The sequence below is a fragment of the Carex rostrata genome, chromosome 9, assembly GCF_964058835.1.
Source record: "Carex rostrata chromosome 9, lpCarRost1.2, whole genome shotgun sequence".
Classification (NCBI taxonomy): Eukaryota; Viridiplantae; Streptophyta; class Magnoliopsida; order Poales; family Cyperaceae; genus Carex; species Carex rostrata.
The window spans coordinates 12,562,740-12,582,983 of record NC_135926.1 but is presented as its reverse complement, the minus strand read 5'-3'; the positions used below and the strand labels follow the sequence as shown (position 1 = coordinate 12,582,983).

The 20,244-nt window shown below is 31.5% G+C and overlaps 1 protein-coding gene across 1 annotated transcript; it reads right to left on the bottom strand.

Annotated features, from left to right (window-relative positions):
* Positions 1 to 3,706: 3,706 nt before the first annotated feature.
* LOC144559962 (cytokinin dehydrogenase 7-like) lies at positions 3,707 to 10,612 on the bottom strand. Its single transcript, XM_078309128.1, has 4 exons — positions 10,087 to 10,612; positions 8,836 to 9,251; positions 4,135 to 4,400; positions 3,707 to 4,022 (listed from the first exon to the last, which is right to left on the bottom strand). Exons 1-4 carry the CDS (start codon positions 10,610 to 10,612, stop codon positions 3,707 to 3,709), a joined length of 1,524 nt encoding a protein of 507 aa, XP_078165254.1.
* Between the last annotated feature and the right edge of the window lie 9,632 nt (positions 10,613 to 20,244).

The window sequence follows — 20,244 nt, the reverse complement described above, 5'->3', positions numbered from 1 at the left end:
GAAAAGATGCTGGTTGCACGGCCATTTTTATTAATATCCCTAAAAAAAATTGAAATTTTAAAAATGCCCCTGCTCATAATTTTTTTAAAAAAATGTCCTGACCGCCTGGGCCCAGGGCAGCCCAAAATACCCAGTGAGGTGCCAGGCCCTGGGGCGCCCCATAAGGCAAGTGAGGCGCCAGCCCCCAGGGCGCCCCATGGTGTTTTTCTTTTTTTATATAGATCTTAGTATTTTGATTTGAAGAATTTTGTGAAGAAAAACGGATTAATCTGGACCGCACATCTTAATGGGCAGGAATTTAAAATTCATAAAATCCAAATACATTACTAAATAATACAGTACCGTCGAGTCCATAGAATAAGGTAACATAAAATTCATACAACAACAACCAGTTCAAATAGCAATTATACAAACCGTTACAGTTAAAACAGAAAATACTACAACAACATACAATTGGGGTCTAAGCCTTACGAGATGAGGAGCTTGCTCCCTTTTTTTCCTCAGCCCGACGGACGCACGCAGGACACTCCCACGTAGTGAGACGAGCGTCATTCAGCAGATTTGCATGCGGGTCCATGCAATTGGGATGAACAGCTTTGCCACATTTATAACAGAAGAACATATCCACCATATCTCCCTTCAGCTCACATAAGCAGCACTGTCCCCATCCAGGTGGAGGGACCCTGTCCACCCAGCCTTCCATCAGCATTTTTCTAATTGATGGATCAAGAGTGCTCAGAAATTCTTTATTATTTTTGGGTGAAAACAATCTTTCCAAATTCCTCATCGCGTAGGCTTCAGCCGTCCAAAAATTATTAATGAGTGCTCTTTTTGCTTCGTGTTCGGTTTCAGTTCTTCCTTTATTTTTTCCAACTTTGGGTGCCATTATAACTAGGGTTTCAAGTGACAGCAATTGATTAGGAAGGCTAATTATGTGCGTAATTAAATACTAACTGTACAGTAATCAACGACTAATTAGAAAATAATTAGAAAATAATTAGAAAATATTTAAAAAATAATTGACATAAATATTTTAAAAATAATTAAAAGAAATATTTAAAAAATAATTACAAAAAATATTAAAAAAATAATTAAAAAAATATTTAAATTACTTGTAGCTGTAGTCGCCCAGAAAATCGCCCGAAATCGCCTTCAGCGCTTTCTCCCTTCTCTCTGCCTTTGAGGTGGGAGGTAGACTGATGTTGGAGTGAGAAGAGAGAGAGAAAAAACGAATAAATAGGCATCCCTAGTGGACCGCCCGTGGCCCAGGCGGTCAGGACCCTAGCAAACCGCCCCTGTCACAGGCGGTCTGCTGGGAGTGTGGGTCGCAAATAGTGAAGAAATTATAATTACTTGAATATAATTTCTTAGTTTGAATGTAATTACTTGAAGTATACTGTTAAGCTTTTAATTATATTGTTGAACTTTAATTGTATTACTTGAATATATATATCATTTTTAAACAAATATTGATATACTTCAAAATAATTAGTTTTACTTCAAATCTTTTATATTCATATATACATGTTTTTTATAAACTATCACAAAAATAATTTTCAAAAAATAAATATGCATATTTTTAAATCATAAACCCAACAACTAAATTCTTAAACAGTTCAACCATTTGAACCATAAATTCTAACCCTAAATTGAACCATCAATTTAAACTAATCGAATCGAAATACATTCACAATTAAACTAATCGAATCGAATTGAATCGAATCGAATCACATTCACAATTAAACCCTAACCCTAATCCTAAATTAAATTAACAATTCAAGCAATTCAATCCTAAACTCTAATCGAATCGAATCGAATCAAATCATAATCAACAATCAATTTAAACTAATTGAATCAAAATACATTCACAATTAAACTAATCGAATCGAATTGAATCGAATCGAATCACATTCACAATTAAACCCTAACCCTAATCCTAAATTAAATTAATAGAATAGCAAAAAAAAACATACATTTAACAAAGGAGGCAGCGGCTCAAGCCTCGGTGGTGTCGCGGCTCAAGGCTTGGTGGTGCAACAACTCAAAAGCTCGGTGGTGCAGCGGCTCAACGATCGGTGGTGGTGCAACGAGTGAGGGAGAGAGAGAGAGAGCGAGAGCGAGGGAAATGAGAACGTTGCGGTGGGGTGGTGGGGTGCCGGCCAGGCGGAGCAGCAGCTTTCTTTTTCTTTTTTTTGGTTCGGATGCAATACAGAGAAGGGGGGAGAGAAGGGGCGCAGGGGGACCAAATAATGGGGTATGACCCGCCCCATCCTGGGACGCCTCACTTGAGGCATGGGCCGCCCCACACTGGGGCGCCTCACTAGAGGTATGGAGCGCCCGTGAGAGTGGCGCCTCACGGGTTATTTGGGCCGCCCCAGGCCCAGGCGGTCAGGGCATTTTAAAAAAAAAATTGTGAGCAGGGGCATTTTTAAAATTTCAATTATTTTTAGGGATATTAATAAAAATGGCCGCTGGTTGCATCAGCAGAGATGTGTATACTCTAAAAATAGAAAGAAATCTACCAATGCTGAGTATGCAATTGATTTTATAATTTTCCTATTGGAAATGATGCATGCTGCATCAACTAGCAGAGATGTACAGTGTTACACAACACATGTACTCTAAAATAGAAATAAATCCACCAAATGTTGAATATGAAATCGTCTTTTTCTCAGAAAAATCTCATCAACCGTCCTTGCATAGATCCCTGTCGATGTGCATGTGTCATGAAATAATTTTGAAAATCTTTTCCTATCAGGCTATCATGACTTTTGCAAATGACCATACAGATTGCAACTGAATACCAAATAATTAAGTGAGCGCCTAATTAACACTATTCCAACTCTCTCATCCTCAGTTTACATCTCTTTAAATGTTTAATTTATTTTTTATCATATATAACAAAAAACGGTATTCATGGTTTGTAAGAACGAAACAATGTCTTATAAGAATGGGGCAATATTATCTGCAAGAATAAAAGAAAATACTATTGTCGAGAGTACACCAACAGAAATGTGCTATTTTGGACGTATCAATATTACTAATAGGAGTATCCGCGACAAAATCGTCAAGAAACACTTTTACCCTCGCAGATCGATATAGTCCTATTCTTGTAGGTACCTCAGAAACAATACTTAATCAAATAATACATTTCCTAATCATGAGAAGTATACCTAATTAATCATATAATGGTTAAGAATATAAAATAATCAAGTTTATAAATGAGCTTCATGTAATTGTAATAAAAAATATAAGATCAATACAAAATTCACCCTCTCTTTCTTAATACTAATTTGAGGACATTAAGTGACCCTTATCTCATTCTTAGAAAAATAGAAGCTTCTTAAGCTAAATGACAAATTTCAAATTATATAACCTTATCTTGAATTAAACCATCATTTAAGAAAATTTCAAATTCTGAAAGTATATTTCAAGGTTCTAGAAATGCAATATATTGGCAAATTTTATTATTAATTGTGACGTTTAACATAGCTTTCAGCTGATATATGATTATTGCTTTTTTTTTTTTTTTAAAAGAAGAAGAAGAGGTTTTAGAACATGTGGCCTAATTAAATGAAATTCAATGGAAAACTATATATGCACACTAATCTAATAGCCCTTTCATTTATGAGAACTAGATTAATTAGCATAAAATTTACTCCAATGCTCTACTTGACAGTAGCTAGTCATAAAAATCTTCTACAATTTAAATATATTTGTCCTCTAACAAAGAGGTATATATTTTCAGCCCTGGAGCTAGAATTCCTTTTGGGTCATATTTCATCTTCAATTCCACAAATTTGTCCCATTTTGAACCATAATGTTTCATCCAACCTTCTTTGGTCCTGTAATGTGGCAGGTACTGCTTGAAAGCAATACCCTCCATGCTACAAAATTCTAGTATCTTTTCATTTTGATCCTCCATTTTTTCTAATTTTTCTCTGCTTGTTGCCGAACGCAATATCCCGATGGCATAGAAAACCTCTTCATCTGGAATCATGGCTGACATCTCACTATCCCACCTGTTTAATTAATACCATTAAATGCTTAATTAAGATATATATATAATTAATTCAGAAGAATTTATTTTTGAATGAAATATATAATTTCCAAATTAATTAAATTAAAACTTACTTATTTTTGTTCATTGGATAGATGAGAATTGGACCCATGGCCTTGTCCTTACCAAGTATCCCTTTTAAGACCCCTGCATCAAAATCCAGTATTCTTGATTTAGGTACAAACAGATTCAACCAAGGATGAGGCACTTGCCATTGGCCAGCCTCTTGCAGCTTCACCTCTCCATCATGTACCCGGTCGAGGAACTCAACGTAGGTTACTTCTTGTGCAAATGCAAATCCCGGCACAAACCTCAAATCACCGAGTAGCAGATCGAGTTCCTAAAAATTAAACACCATAATTTTAGTATTCCCTATTTAATAACTAATAAATTAAACAAACAAGAATATATATACCTGTACCTCAGAGATCGACAACACATGCAATTGTCATATATATATATATATAGAGAGAGAGAGAGAGGAGAGTTCAAATGCCTCCATTTTTTGTGTCTCCACTATGCCTTCATTTTTTAAAATTTTAATAACTCAAAATTTAAAACTTAAAAGTCAAAATAAAACCGTTAGATGTGATCTATATTATTTTCCCTATATTTGCTCATAAAAAATTATGACATTTCAATTTTATTTTTATGTGAATCAATAAGTTCAAAAATCGACGTCTAGAAATCATTCACATTAGTGTGTTTTTTACAAGCTCTTGATGACAATCAAAATAAAATTGAAATGTCATAATTTTTTGCACGTGCATAAATAAAATGATGTAGATCATATCTAATGGTTTTATTTTAACTTTTAAGTTTTAAATTTTGAATTATTAAAGTTTTTAAATCTGGAGGCATGATGGAGGCACAAAAAATGGAGGCATTTGAACCCTCTTGATATATATATATATATATATATAGAGAGAGAGAGAGAGAGAGAGAGAGAGACTAATATGCTTTTGGTAGCATATGGGCCGAAGTGCTACCGGTTCAAATTTGAAATTTCAAGATCCAAAAAGTCGATCTCAACCGTTAATCTTGTTCTCCATATTAATATGTGCTTGGAGACCAAATTTTACATTTTTTCTGAATTTTTTTACTATTTATTAAACCACTTTGAAAATCGCTGATCCAACGGTGGCTTCTAATTTTACTATTTTGTTAAGCCACCGTTGGATCAGCAATTTTCAAAGTAGCTTAATAAATAGTAAACAAATTCAGAAAAATGTAAAATTTGGTCTCCAAGTACATATTAATATGGAGAACAAGACGAACGGTTCAGATAAACTTTTTGGATTTCGAAATTTCAAATTTAGACCAGTAGCGCTTCGACCCATATGCTACCGAAAACATATTAGTCTATATATATATATATATATATATATATATACAACACAAAATGCCATAACCATGCCTCCACTATGTTTCATTTGATGAAGCATTAATAAAAACAAAAACAAAAATACATATGTCATAACAAACTTCCAACCAACTATCTTCCAAATGAAAGGAAATTGCCAAATGTAGCAAGTGTGACCTGACAACTCGGCCCTGTTGGTATCTCTCAGTTGGCAGTACCAGTACCAGTGGGCATATATTCATATCAAGGTTCTAAATAGCGTTTATCGCGTCATAGCGGGAAGTCTACAAAAAAAGCTATAGCGAATAGCGTCGCTATAGCGAAAGCTATGCTACATTGCGTTTTCTTATTTTTATAAAAATTATATCATATATTTGTATTAAATATCAACATTATCTAAGTCTCATATTACAATAAATAATATTAAATTGATTAAAAATTTATAATATTCATATTGAACCAATACAAAATCCAAATTGCGACTCAAAATATCCATAGTAATACTAATATCATAAATTATCAATATTTTTCTATTCAAAATATATTAAGCATCATGACATAATCTATCTTTTTCAATTTAAATTTCAAAATAACCTAGACATCATGGCATAATTAACTATCTTAATATATTCAAAATATTCAAACTACTGTATAGTAAGTATCATTTTGTTACTTCAAGAAATATCTTAATATATTCAATCTAAGCCTTTATTTAAAACTCATATAAATTGAAAAGGAAAAAAAACAGTTCATGTTGCATAGTGCGTTGTAGCTTCCTTATTTTGATTTCGTTTGATGGATCTCTCATTAAATATTTAATAGTTTAATATAAAGCTTAGTATATCAATTGCAAAAAAAAAAAAATTACAATTAAAATCCAATATGAGCATTTATTTAAAGCTCATATAAATTGAAAAAAAAGAAACAAATGTTGCATAGCGGCCGCTATTTGCGCTACACGCTATGCGCTATAGCGGACCGCTATTACCGCTATAGCGTTCGTAGCTCAAATAGAGCGTTATTATGCCATAGCTTAGTGTTTAGGGTCCAAAAACGCTATAGCGCGATATTTAGAACACTGATTCATATATACATTTGACACTAAATTGTGGCCGTGTGATCTAAAATATGCGCTTGGTGTTAAGTTTAAACGCTTACAAGTGCATGGTTCTGTGTGCTGAAAAAACATGTATCGCAAGTGTCAGATTTCTGATGAAAGTTGAATGATGTTATGTAAATTTGGGTGTAGAAAAGAAAATACCAATTTGAAGTACTAGGTCGCTGTCTATTCAGATTGTTGTGTTTTTTAACGTATCTGTACAGTCTCTTTAGACCAATGAGGCCTACATGTACTGAAAACACTATTAACCAGCTGTCAGTACTCCACTGTTCCTCTTATAAAATGTTAATAAAACTATATATACCTTGTAAAATTTTTGTTTTCAGTGGACACAGCCAATGTCGGCAGCAGCTACTTCTAGAAAATTTCACTACTGCAGTTACAATGTTTTTTTAACGGGAACAAACTTTAATTAATTATATATATATATATACATAGTGTGATTTTTCTGAAAAAGTGTCAATTACGCAGCGTGTCGGTAGTTGATCATTGGATATTGAGATGAGAAGATTCCCCCTGGTACCTTAGATTTAAAAGAGAGAAAAAAAACGTGACACATTTATAAGGGTAAGGTTAAGGTGTTGTGGTTTGCATGTAGAGGCTTACGGTGTTACGGTTCAATATTTGAGTTTTTAAAATTCAAACGGTTGATCTGAACCGTTCATCTTGTTCTTCATATTAATATGTATTTGGAAATCAAATTTTACATTTTTTGAAAAAAAATTTACTATTTTTTTAGATAGGTAGAAAAACAAATATCGTGCAGAATTTTTTAGATCAACTGATTTTCTACCTATCTAAAAAAATAGTAAATTTTTTTCAAAAAATGTAAAATTTGGTGGCAGTATTATGCCGGGGCACGAATTGTCGCGTGTGAATATGGCAGAGCTATATATTTGGTTTAACCTCACGACCGATCGACTTCCTAGTTAAAAATAATTAATATTGAAGCACATATATTGATGCTCTCAAATAATACAAGCTGATCAAAATTATGTCAAAATTAGTTGCAATTTACATCTTGGGAAGTTTATGAATGTAGATGTATAGTATATAATATAGAAAAATACTAATAATGACATAACAAATATGTATAGCAGCGATGGACACACTTTAAACAAGTATTACAACTATACACACACACACACACACACTCTGCTTGGACAACATATGTTGTTGTAGTAAAATTCTAAAGATTCCTTCAATAAACTAAGTTTTTATTGAATGGTTCATATTCATTGTGTTTCATTTTAATCTAAAATTATTAATAAATATTTTCTTATTTCAAATTATGAACTGGTCCAATTAAATTAAACATTCTCTCCCTTTTTTTATATTAGTTTGGATAGTCAAAATTCTTTACTAAATTTGTACTCATAAAATTTGATGTAGCATTACTCCATTTTTAAAATGTTCATATATATATATATATATATATATATATATATATATATATATATATATATATAGAGTTAGGCTGGGGTGCTATGGATAGCATAGTGGCCTCCCGTGCTACGGCTCAATATTCGAGTTTTCAAAATCCAAACGGTCGATCCGAACCGTTCATCTTATTCTCCATATTAATATCTGCTTGGAGACCAAATTTTATAATTTTCTGAATTTTTTTACTATTTATTAAGCCACTTTGAAAATCGCTAATCCAACGGTTTTACTGTTTTGTGCAGCCACCGTTGGATCAACAATTTTGTAAAATACTTAATAAATAGTAAAAAAATTCAGAAAAATGTAAAATTTGGTTTCCAAGCAGATATTAATATGGAGAATAAGATGAACGGTTCGGATCGACCGTTTGGATTTTGAAAACTCAAATATTGAGCCGTAGCATAGATGCCACTATGCTATCTATAGCACCCCAGCCTAACTCTATATATATATATATATATATATATATATATATATATATATATATATATAGTAATTAGAAAAAAATATATTCACCCTACTTCTAAGAATCCGTGTCCGCTCAGGTACCTGAGGTGCAATTTAAAAGAACGAACGGTTCAGATTAAGTTTATTCAGATCAAACTCAATTTGGTAGCTGCCGTGATCGTAGGGGTTCCTTTAAGATTTGTGCCAAGCTAAAAGAACGGTCCTGATTTTTAACTTGCACCTCAGGTACCTCGGTTGATACGGATTCCTACTTCTGGAGCAGGGCTTCTGTTCAATGCAGCTCATAAAGTTCCTCTTGTGAGATTTTAAATAGAAACTATATAAATAAACTACTTTCAAGACAAGGTATATATAATTAATAATAGAAAGCAATTAAATTACCTGATCTACTTCAGTGGCTATATCTTCATCATAACGAACGACCAGCTCGAGGTAGTACAGAACTGTGAGCCGGTGCTTGGCCATGAGCTCTACTATTCTTTCAATATCATTCTTTGAGAAAAATGAAGATGACCTCCAACTGTTAATCAGACCCTGCTCCAATAAAAGAGAACCTTCCAAATAATTCACAAACCGAGAAACCCGTTCGCTCTCATCAACGGATATAACATGCTCCTGGTCTCTTGTAAACCTGACTATGTCGGTGTACATTAGTCGAACCCATTTAACCTTCTCTGGTGCAGGTGATAGCGGTATCCGGGCCCGTGTTATGATCCCAAATTGGCCGAGACCACCTAGCACTGCGTTGAATAGATCCCGGTTACGGGTCTTGGAGCAGGTCACTTGTTCACCTGTACCTGTTTTTTTTATTATTTACCAAGTACTTTAAGTTGCTAATTTATAATGTAATGGAATTATAATATAATTTTTAGTTGCACTGTGTTGCATTTATATAAGTGACCTTTTTTGGTTGAAGTTTTTTTTTTTCCATCAACATCAAAAATGAAATTTTTGGGCTTAAACTTTTTTTGAAAACTTCAGCTAATGCGCTTAAACTACAAAGATATGAACTCATCTACAATTGAAGAACAACAGATAAGCTTTCCTTAGAAAATGCAATAGAATATATATATGTTCAAAATGTTTTAAAGTAGAAATTAAAGATAAGCTTTCCATTTTTGTCAATTAGTGTTCAGCAGTCAGCATCTTAATGGAAACGTGGGCAACACTTTTGTCAATTAGTAATTATGGTATGTACATCTTTTGTATATGGATACATACATACATACATACATACATACATATATATATATTCTGATCTAAACAATATGTCATGAAAAGCATTATTCCAGTTGACAGGTGAAACATATGATGACCATGTAACATAAATGTAGTACAAATTCTTTACATTTGATAAGCACCGTGATTAAAAAACTGAAATGATCTAACTTTATTTTTCTGAAAATGATACATATTAAGAAAACCCAGCGAGAACGTACTGTTAACCATTATCTTGTATAGTTATTTTGAATATATAAAAACAAAAGCATAATTTAATTATAACTAAAATGAAAACAGGATGAGCATCAACATCATTTTTTATGGTTCAGCTTGCAAATTAGCTAGATGTCGTGGAAAACATATTTAAAAAAAAATGAAAAATAAATACGATAGAATTGTGTACCACCGTACCAGTAATGACATCCAATTCAAGTACATTTGATATCTGAGGCCCATGCTGGAAAGTCTGGCCACTGATCCCTCCCACTGACAGGGTCCCACCGACAGTCAGATACAAGTAGTCGGTCCATGAATTTGGCCCTAGACCATGTATTCGTGCCGCATTCAACACATCGATCCACAGTTGCTCTCCTCCCACATCCACATATCGGTTAGCAACCGACACATTTATCCGGTCAGTACGATCTTGACCTAGAGATTCCATGTGTATGACCATTCCATCAGGGCATGATGTCTGGCCATTGATAGAGTGGCCATGACCACGTGGAGAAACAAATAAAGGGGCAGAATTGGTATAGGAAAAACGAATGACGGCGGCAATGTCGTGAGGGTATGAAGGGTAAAATACTGTTGCAGGGATGGATTCTGTCAGGTTGCCAAAATCAGATGCAACAGACATGAGAGATTGTTTGTCGGTATGTAACTTTGAGCTGAAATCAAGAGCAAATAGTTCTTGGGGAAGAGACAAGGTGGACATGAATAAAGTTGTAATGAAAAGAGAAGAAAAACTAATGGTGATTGATCTTGGCATAGGCAGAGAAACCATTTATTGATGGGGAAAGGGAACTAGGGTTTGTGAATATCTAGTGGGGGGGAAGGGAACTAGGGTAAGATGCTGTATTGTGGGGGTTATAATATAACTAGAGAAGATATATATTTATTATTTTTATATGTTCCCTTTGGTGAGGAGAGCATATGTAATGTCGGTCTCTGATAGATATGGGGTACGAGATCAGAGATTCTCTCTAGTCTGCGAAGGATGGACCAAGTTAGGTAGCAAAGAATTATATATTCATTTGTCTTTCTGTTGTTTTACATAAAAAAAAAAATGCAACTTATCATTTTTCCAAAAAAAGATTTCTATCTGTAAATAAAAACAATCTCGTTGGTTAGTGGATGCATATTTTCCACTAGATAATATGATAAACTTATACTGTATATATTTTGAATATATTACGCAAACCCTGTCATAAATAATCAGGAAAGATATATATATTTTCAGTTGCATGTTGTTTATTAGAGAAACTCGGAAAGGGACTATAGTGTTATTCATCATATAGAAATTTAGTAGTAATAGTTAATGTTGTAGGCCATATGTAATTCATGACCAGTTGTTGTATAGTCCAAATACAGTAAAATAGGTTAAAAACTTGTGAGCAGAAGCGATGTCATTCTTCCAATTCATAATTGTTTTAATTTTTGTTTTAATTTACGTGGATGTAAGCACATGCAAATTGTAGCATGAGGTACTAGCTGTTTATTTAATGCAAACCACTTGGTAGAACCTACCAACCTTTCAAAAATAAAAACATAACATTTTCAGACAATTAATTAATGTGATTGAAGAAAACTAAAAAAAGAAAACTGTATATTTTATACTTCTTTCTAATGATCACTATTCATAGTACTTACCTTTAATCAGTAATCATTGATGACTAATTTTCAAATTAAGGTGTGAAAAAAATGATATTTTCAAATCAGTAATCATTGATCACTATTCATCATACTTAACCTATATTTCAATTTATATTACATTTCTATTATTTGTATAGTACATGATAACCATAATTGGTACGGATTATTACACATTCTGTCACTTCACTAAATTTTTTCAAAGTAAATCTATGTTATGTATGAAGACCTTGTTCTTATACTATAATTTTTAATTTAGATCATAATAAAAAAATATTATAATATAAACTGCTATATAGAATATCCCTTGCTTCTAAATAAATTAAAGCGATAACTAGGCATATCTAAATCATTTACTAAGCCACAAAGGTTTGTTCCATAAATGGGAAGAAGATGGGACAAGAGGAAAAGGAGAAGAGAGTGTAAAAGCTTATGTACTAGATTCATGAATCTAGTCAGTCTGGTCTAGTATAAAAAAAAGAAACAAGATAGCAAGGTCACCGAATTAATTATGATAAAGTGATAAGATGTTTGGAACTATATATATATATGAGTTAGGCTGGGGTGCTATGGATAGCACAGTGGCCTCTATGCTACGGCTCAATATTTGAGTTTTCAAAATTCAAACGGTCGATCCGAACCGTTCATCTTATTCTCCATATTAATATATGCTTGGAGACCAAATTTGACATTTTTCTGAATTGTTTTACTATTTATTAAGCCACTTTGAAAATCGCTAATCCAACGGTTTTACTGTTTTGTGCAGCCACCGTTGGATCAACAATTTTGTAAAATACTTAATAAATAGTAAAAAAATTCAGAAAAATGTAAAATTTGGTCTCCAAGCATATATTAATATGGAGAATAAGATGAACGGTTCGGATCGACCGTTTGGATTTTGAAAACTCAAATATTGAGCCGTAGCATAGAGGCCACTATGCTATCCATAGCACCCCAGCCTAACTCTATATATATTATATATATATGAAGTAACTTGTTGTACAAGATGTCCAAGATAGATGGATAGTGATATATATATGGAACAAACCTTTGTGGTTTTACACTGTTTCTTCACCTTTCCCTCTTCTCCCATCTTCTTCTCATTTATGGAACAAACCTTTGTGGTTTAGTAAATGATTTAGATATGCCTAGTTATCTCTTTAATTTATTTGGAAGCAAGGGATATTCTATATAGCAGCTTATATTATAATATTTTTTATTATGATCTAAATTAATTAAAATTACAGTATAAGAACTTGCAAGACATCCCAAGGTATTCATACATAATAGATTTGATTTGAAAAAATTTAGTGAAGTGACAGAATGTGTAATAATCCGTACCAATTATGGTTATCATGTACTATACAAATAATAGAAATGTAATACAAATTGAATATAGGTTAAGTATATATGATGATGAAAGTGGTTAATTAAGTTGATTGACAATTAATTTCTTAAATATCATTTTTTTCACACCTTATTTTGAAAATTAGTCATCAATGATTACTGATTAAAGATAAGTACTATGAATAGTGATCATTAGAAAGAAGTATGAAATATATATACTGTTTTTTTTAGTTTTCTTCAATCACATTAATTGTCTGAAAAGGTTATAAATTAAGTTGCAATAACATATTATTTAAAACTAATTATGAATTGGAAGAATTATGACATCACTTCAGTTCATTAATTTAGGACTACATTACAAAATGTTGTAATAATGTTGATAAGAATTACATATATATGACACTAGCTAGTACGTTCTTAATTGCAAAATTATAATGCTGAGAGAATTAATAGCTTTAATCAAAGTTGTTATACTTTCTCTCTATAAGGAGATATATTTTATTTTTAAATTGGCAGCTTAAAGCCATGAAAAATTACCCAAGTTATTCAAAGGGACAGTAGATAGTGGTGTTATTGCGGATATTATACATATCAATTCATAGAAAATTATATAAGTATTAATTTTGCTATTTTATAAGTTGAAAGTCTAAATAATAAATAAAACATGACAAATATATAAATAAAAAATAGATTATCTTGACCCAATTATGTGACAACTTATTTATGATTATTTTATTTTAATATTAACATTTTCTTCAGCAAATATTGTTCAGAGCGAAAACCTCAAAAAACCCAATTAATATCGTTGCAAGACCAAAATCATGAATGAATATTGATATATGTTTTTGGTACATAGCTCTTTCAATATTACGTGAACATTGCATGCATTAATATATAATTTAATTTGAAAAATGATCTGACTTCACCCATTTGATACTTGCATATTCGTCCCCACAATGAATTAATCATGAGGCTAATTAATTTATTGCAAATCATCATGATATCACAACTTGTAAATTACACTTATTTTTACTCTTTTTTTTTTAAATTTTGAAATTAAGTACACTATCTTCTTTAATCATGATCGTATATTAGTGTTGTGCATGATATGGAGAAAAGGCCACAACGGTCAACGCATGTAGTTACTAATTATTGGTTCACCTTAATTTTATTCTTTAGTACGTACGAAAAATATTATTGCTTAATTAGTAGCTCTATTTTAGATCTACCAATATTTCTTAAAGCCGTCTCTTGATTTGTGAATAATTGTTTTCATTTTTCAAAATGACCGGCTCCCTAAAAAAAGTCATGATATCACAACTTGTAAATTACACTTATTTTTACTTTTTTTTAAAATTTTGAAATTAAGTACACTATCTTCTTTAATCATGATCGTATATTAGTGTTGTGCATGATATGGAGAAAAAGCCATGCACAACGGTCAACGCATGTAGTTACTAATTATTGGTTAACCTTAATTTTATTCTTTAGTACGTACGAAATATATTATAGCTTAATTAGTAGCTCTATTTTAGATCTACCAATATTTCTTAAAGCCGTCTCTTGATTTGTGAATAATTGTTTTCATTTTTTAAAATGACCGGCTGCCTAAAAAAAGTCATGACATTTCGAAACTATAAATAAATAAATGTAAGTGTGTTATTTTTTGAAAATTTTCACAGAAGAAGTAAAGTCGTGAGGAAGAATCAATTTCACCCTTTGTTGGATAATCAACAACACTTAAAACTTTTTTTTCTAGCCGATTGTGTTATTTCCTCTCTCTCCTATAAGTGTATTTTAAAGTACTATATTTGAGACAAAAATTATTTTTTGGCACTTCAAATACAAAAAAGGCATTAATTACTTTTAATTTTTTTTTCTTTTTTTGCAAACCATGCATTTCTTTTATATTTTTTAGAGAGAGAGATGAGATAGAATTAATTAGTCATGTTCAAATTATATATTTTTTGAATAAAAGCGGCTAATCATGAGGTCACTTCATTAAAAGTTTCTTTAATAAAATTATATTAATACCATCCAACTTTGTTAATAATATTATTATAATAGTACTAATTAAATCCGGTATATATATAATAAGAAGTCTGGCAGGCGAAAATGGATAATATATAATTGCACAAACCCATCAACTTAATTAATTTTCTCAGTGATCCGTCTCTCTCATGGATTTGGATCAGATCAGGTCTGATTGATCAATTTTTTAATTCGTTTAATTAGTTTGTTTATAGCATAGCATTATAATTACTAACATAGATAGACAATTACTTATATATATATATATATATATATATATATATATATATAGAGTACGGCTAACGCGCTTCCTCTAGCATATGGGCCGAAATGCTTCCGGTGGAAAGTTGAAATTTCAAAATCCAAAAAGTCGATCTGAACCGTTCATCTTCTTCTCCATATTAATATCTGCTTGGAGACCAAATTTTACATTTTTCTGAATTTTTTTACTATTTATTAAGCAATTTTGAAAATCGCTGATCCAACGGTAGCTTCTGATTTTTACTGTTTGGTAAGCCACCGTTGGATCAGCAATTTTCAAAGTGGCTTAATAAATAGTAAAAAATTTCAGAAAAATGTAAAATTTGGTCTCCAAGCAGATATTAATATGGAGAAGAAGATGAACGGTTCAGATCGACTTTTTGGATTTTGAAATTTCAACTTTCCACCGGAAGCATTTCGGCCCATATGCTAGAGGAAGCGCGTTAGCCGTACTCTATATATATATATATATATATATATATATATATATATATATATATATATATATATATATATATATATATATGAGTACGGCTAACGCGCTTCCTCTAGCATATGGGCCGAAATACTTCCGGTGGAAATTTGAAATTTCAAAATTCAAAAAGTCGATCTGAACCGTTCATCTCCTTCTCCATATTAATATCTGCTTGGAGACCAAATTTTACATTTTTCTGAAATTTTTTACTATTTATTATGCCACTTTGAAAATCGCTGATCCAACGGTGGCTTAACAAAACAGTAAAACCATTGGATCAGCGATTTCCAAAATGGCTTAATAAATAGTAAAAAAATTCAGAAAAATGTAAAATTTGGTCTCCAAGCAAATATTAATATGGAGAAGGAGATGAACGGTTCAGATCGACTTTTTGGATTTTGAAATTTCAAATTTTCACCGGAAGCATTTCGGCCCATATGCTAGAGGAAGCGCGTTAGCCGTACTCTATATATATATATATATATATATATATATATATATCTATATATATATATATAAATATATATAGAGTACGGCTAACGCGCTTCCTCTAGCATATGGGCCGAAATGCTTCCGGTGGAAATTTGAAATTTCAAAATCCAAAAAGTCGATCTGAACCGTTCATCTTCTTCTCCATATTAATATCTGCTTGGAGACCAAATTTTACATTTTTCTGAAATTTTTTACTATTTAAGCCACTTTGAAAATCGCTGATCCAATGGTTTTACTGTTTTGTTAAGCCACCGTTGGATCAGCGATTTTCAAAGTGGCTTAATAAATAGTAAAAAATTTCAGAAAAATGTAAAATTTGGTCTCCAAGCAGATATTAATATGGAGAAGGAGATGAACGGTTCAGATCGACTTTTTGGATTTTGAAATTTCAAATTTCCACCGGAAGCATTTCGGCCCATATGCTAGAGGAAGCGCGTTAGCCGTACTCTCTCTATATATATATATATATATATTTAAGTCTACACAGCATTATCTTGAGAAATATACGGATACAGGTGAAATCATATTCATACATATTTCTTTTGAATTTTCTGGATACGGATACACATATCGGATAAGATATTGATTAAAATAATATAAAAAAATACTGATCAGTTCATAATATTTATCTAATTATAATAAATTATAATGGTAAATAATATAATTTTCTCATGATATATATCTACTATTTGAATACGAATAATTAAAACATAAAATCATATTAGTATCTATATCCATACGGATATTTAGATATGAGATATTCACATCTAAGTTTTCGAATGCGGATCGAATACAAATCGGATATTACCAGACCGATTTCACTTGTATATAGTATGCAATGTTAACGCTTTCTCTCAATTTAATTTGTTATATATATAATACAGGTGCGCCTCCTCTGCAACCTGATATGACCATAAATGGTCTATGGTTAGGTGCAGGATCAGAAATCACGAGACAAACTAGGTAGGGAAGGGGACTAATAAAGCGCAACATGCACCAGTACTAGTACTAGGAAGTGTACAGTTGCAAAATCTTAATTTTTGTCTGTAAAAAATATTGAAAACAGAAGAAAGAGAAATAGAAAAAGTATTTGTAAATTTTTATGAGTACGTAGAAAGATAGATAGGAATTCTACTAATTTAAAGTTTGAATTAGTTTGAATTGGTAAAATTTCTACTGATCTAAACTAGAGGTGTCAACGGGTACGGTAATAGTCGGGTGAAAGTATTTTCATATTTGTACCCGTTACAAATTGTTCTTATTCATACCTTATCCTTACCCGTATCGTATCCTTACGCGGTATAGTTGTCGGATAACGAAACGGTAGCGAGTAAATAACAGATAATGTTACTATAATTAAAATAATTATTATTTACTAAATAATACATTAAAAAATATTCATTTCACAAATATATATAATGTTTTAAAGGGAAAAATTTTACATAAGACACTTCTTTTTCAAAATACAGAACAAAACACCCATCTTTTAAAATTCTTAACAAAATGTCCTTGTAGTCAGTTTTTTTCTCTCTTCCCTTTTCTTCCACTCCTAGTTTACTCCTCTTCATTTTTTATGAAAATCAAAATGATAAAATTATAGATATATTTTCTATAGTTTAGATTGGTAGATATAATATTTTGGCGTAATTACTTATATTTTTTTTATAATCAATCAATAATTACTTGTGAAACTAGATTCTTAATTCTTTGAATTGTTTGTTGCATAAATAATTGATTGTTTAATTACACCATATTTAATGTACAAACATCTAAAACCATATTATGACATATAGATATTTTATTTTTATTTTGATAAATACTTTGTTAATTGTTGTGATGTTAAACAAAGTTGTTGTCAATTAGTATAATTTATCCATAACAAAAATTTGCTACAATTTTTTTATCATTAAAATGCCTACCGATCTTTCTACTTATGGAAATCTACAAGCATTCTTTCTGTATATTCAATAGACAAAAAAAAAAATTCTGTTGCAAAATCGCAGTATTAATTGTCATGATGAGTCCTGGATCGTGATGAGGTATGTCCTGTACTCCTGTTGCACGGTTGCTATGCTAAAATTAATTGGTTTCTACGAGCACGACCATGCATCCTCCAACCACCTCACGCAAATCCTCTTTCATATATCACATCATATCTTCATACAAAGGTTTTAACCTGGATTCTCTTGTCTAGGCCCCCACTTGACATTGTTTTTCATAGGATGCATGCACATACACACTTTTGTTTTTCCTTATCTTAGGATGCATGCACTGATCCACGCACATGCACTTTAATCCATTTTAAGCGAATGCTTAATTTCCACCACAAATTCATTACCATTGCCAATTAGTGAATGTTAGTTTTTTCTTTAATGGGAAATTAATGCATTTTATATTTTAACTGCACCAACTTAATGACATTATCGTTTAGCTTATTTATCGTAATTAATATATATTTTCTGGTCTATTATATGCATTTATAACGAGTCTAGCTAGTGTGATCAATGTCATTTCAACTTATATAACACCAACTTCAAAATCTATCGAATTGACTTCAAATAGTGAATTCAAACCGTTCATTCCAATCTATTTCATTAGTTGCATGCAAAATTTATAATTTTTCGAATTTATATAGTATCAAGTCAAGCAGTCAAATATGAGTTTTTAAGTTAATTCTAATGCATTCATTTTTCATCATTTTTGTTTGCTTCACTTGATATTAAAATAACTCGAAAAAATATTTTTTTTTTGCATGTAAACACATCACTTATAAAGTAAAATGGTTTGAACGATTTTGATTATTCATTTGAAGTCTATCCAATAACTTTGAAAGTTGGTGTCATATAACACTGATATCATACAAGCTGGACTCATTTATAACCAGCATATATATAACACACACACTCTCTCTCTCCCATTTCCATATATATATATTTTTTTTTGAGTAGAAATATGGGTTTAGCTCGTATTTGATTAATGTAAAGGGGTTGTTACACTGAATGTGTAACATATATTTGATAAAAGAAAATAACAATGCTCAAGAGTAATGAGCTTTGACTAAAATTAAACACAATTAATGGAAATGACTAACCTAAAAGAAAGATGCAAAAATTGCTGTAATAAATGAAAAACAGAAAGAAAATTTTAAAGTAAAAAAATGCAGAAAGGTCCTCTATGTCAGGTTGAATTTCTCCCAGCTATGTTATTCCCCTTCCTGGCACATTAGAGCCTTGTTTTCCATAGAAATTGAGCTGCCATTTAATTTCTTCCATGAGATCCTGGATGCTTTTGTTTGAGTCTGCGAAGCATCTTGCGCATCGTTCCCTCCATACTATAAATTGCATAATTATTACTGTCGATTTTTGCGCTTTGCTCATGGTACCAGTCTTGGTACGGTCTGTTATCTTCATTGTCAGAGCTTGCGGCCAACCCTGCCCTGGCTTGTGTGCCCTTAATTGCTCATATAGTTTCCTGGTATAAGTGCATTCCTCGAATAGTAAAAAAATTTCAAAAAATGTAAAATTTGATCTCCAAGCACATTTTAATATAGATTGAACATCTAACGGTTTGGATTTATTGTTTGAATATCAAATACGAAGATATGACCCCGTAAACACTTAGGTCGAAGTGCTACCGGTAGCAATTTAGCCATACTATATATATATAGGATTTGGCTACGGTGTTATGGCTCAATATTCGAGTTTTCAAAATCCTAACGGTCGATCCGAACCGTTTATCTTGTTCTCCATATTAATATATGTTTGGAGACCAAATTTTACATTTTTTGGAAATTTTTGAATATTTTTTTAGATTTATAGATTATCGCTGTTTTTTATGATCTAGATTTGTCTGAAAAACAACGATTTTCAATAAATCTAAAAAAATAGTAAATTTTTTCCAAAAAATGTAAAATTTGGTCTCCAAACACATATTAATATGGAGAACAAGATGAACGGTTCGGATCGACCGTTAGGATTTTGAAAACTCGAATATTGAGCCGTAGCACTGTAGCCAAATCCTATATATATATATATATATAGAGGAGGGTTCCAATGCCTCATTTTTTTTCATACCTCATCATACCTCATATT

Bases quoted from the DNA above. Each gene is read 5' to 3' on its own strand.
- LOC144559962 (XM_078309128.1), bottom strand. From the start codon at position 10,612: ATGTCCACCTTGTCTCTTCCCCAAGAACTATTTGCTCTTGATTTCAGC. The intron at 9,252-10,086 runs GTACGGTGGTAC...TAAAAAAAACAG, and splicing joins TGAATTGGATGTCATTACTG to GTACAGGTGAACAAGTGACC. The intron at 4,023-4,134 runs GTAAGTTTTAAT...TTAATTAAACAG, and splicing joins TATCCAATGAACAAAAATAA to GTGGGATAGTGAGATGTCAG.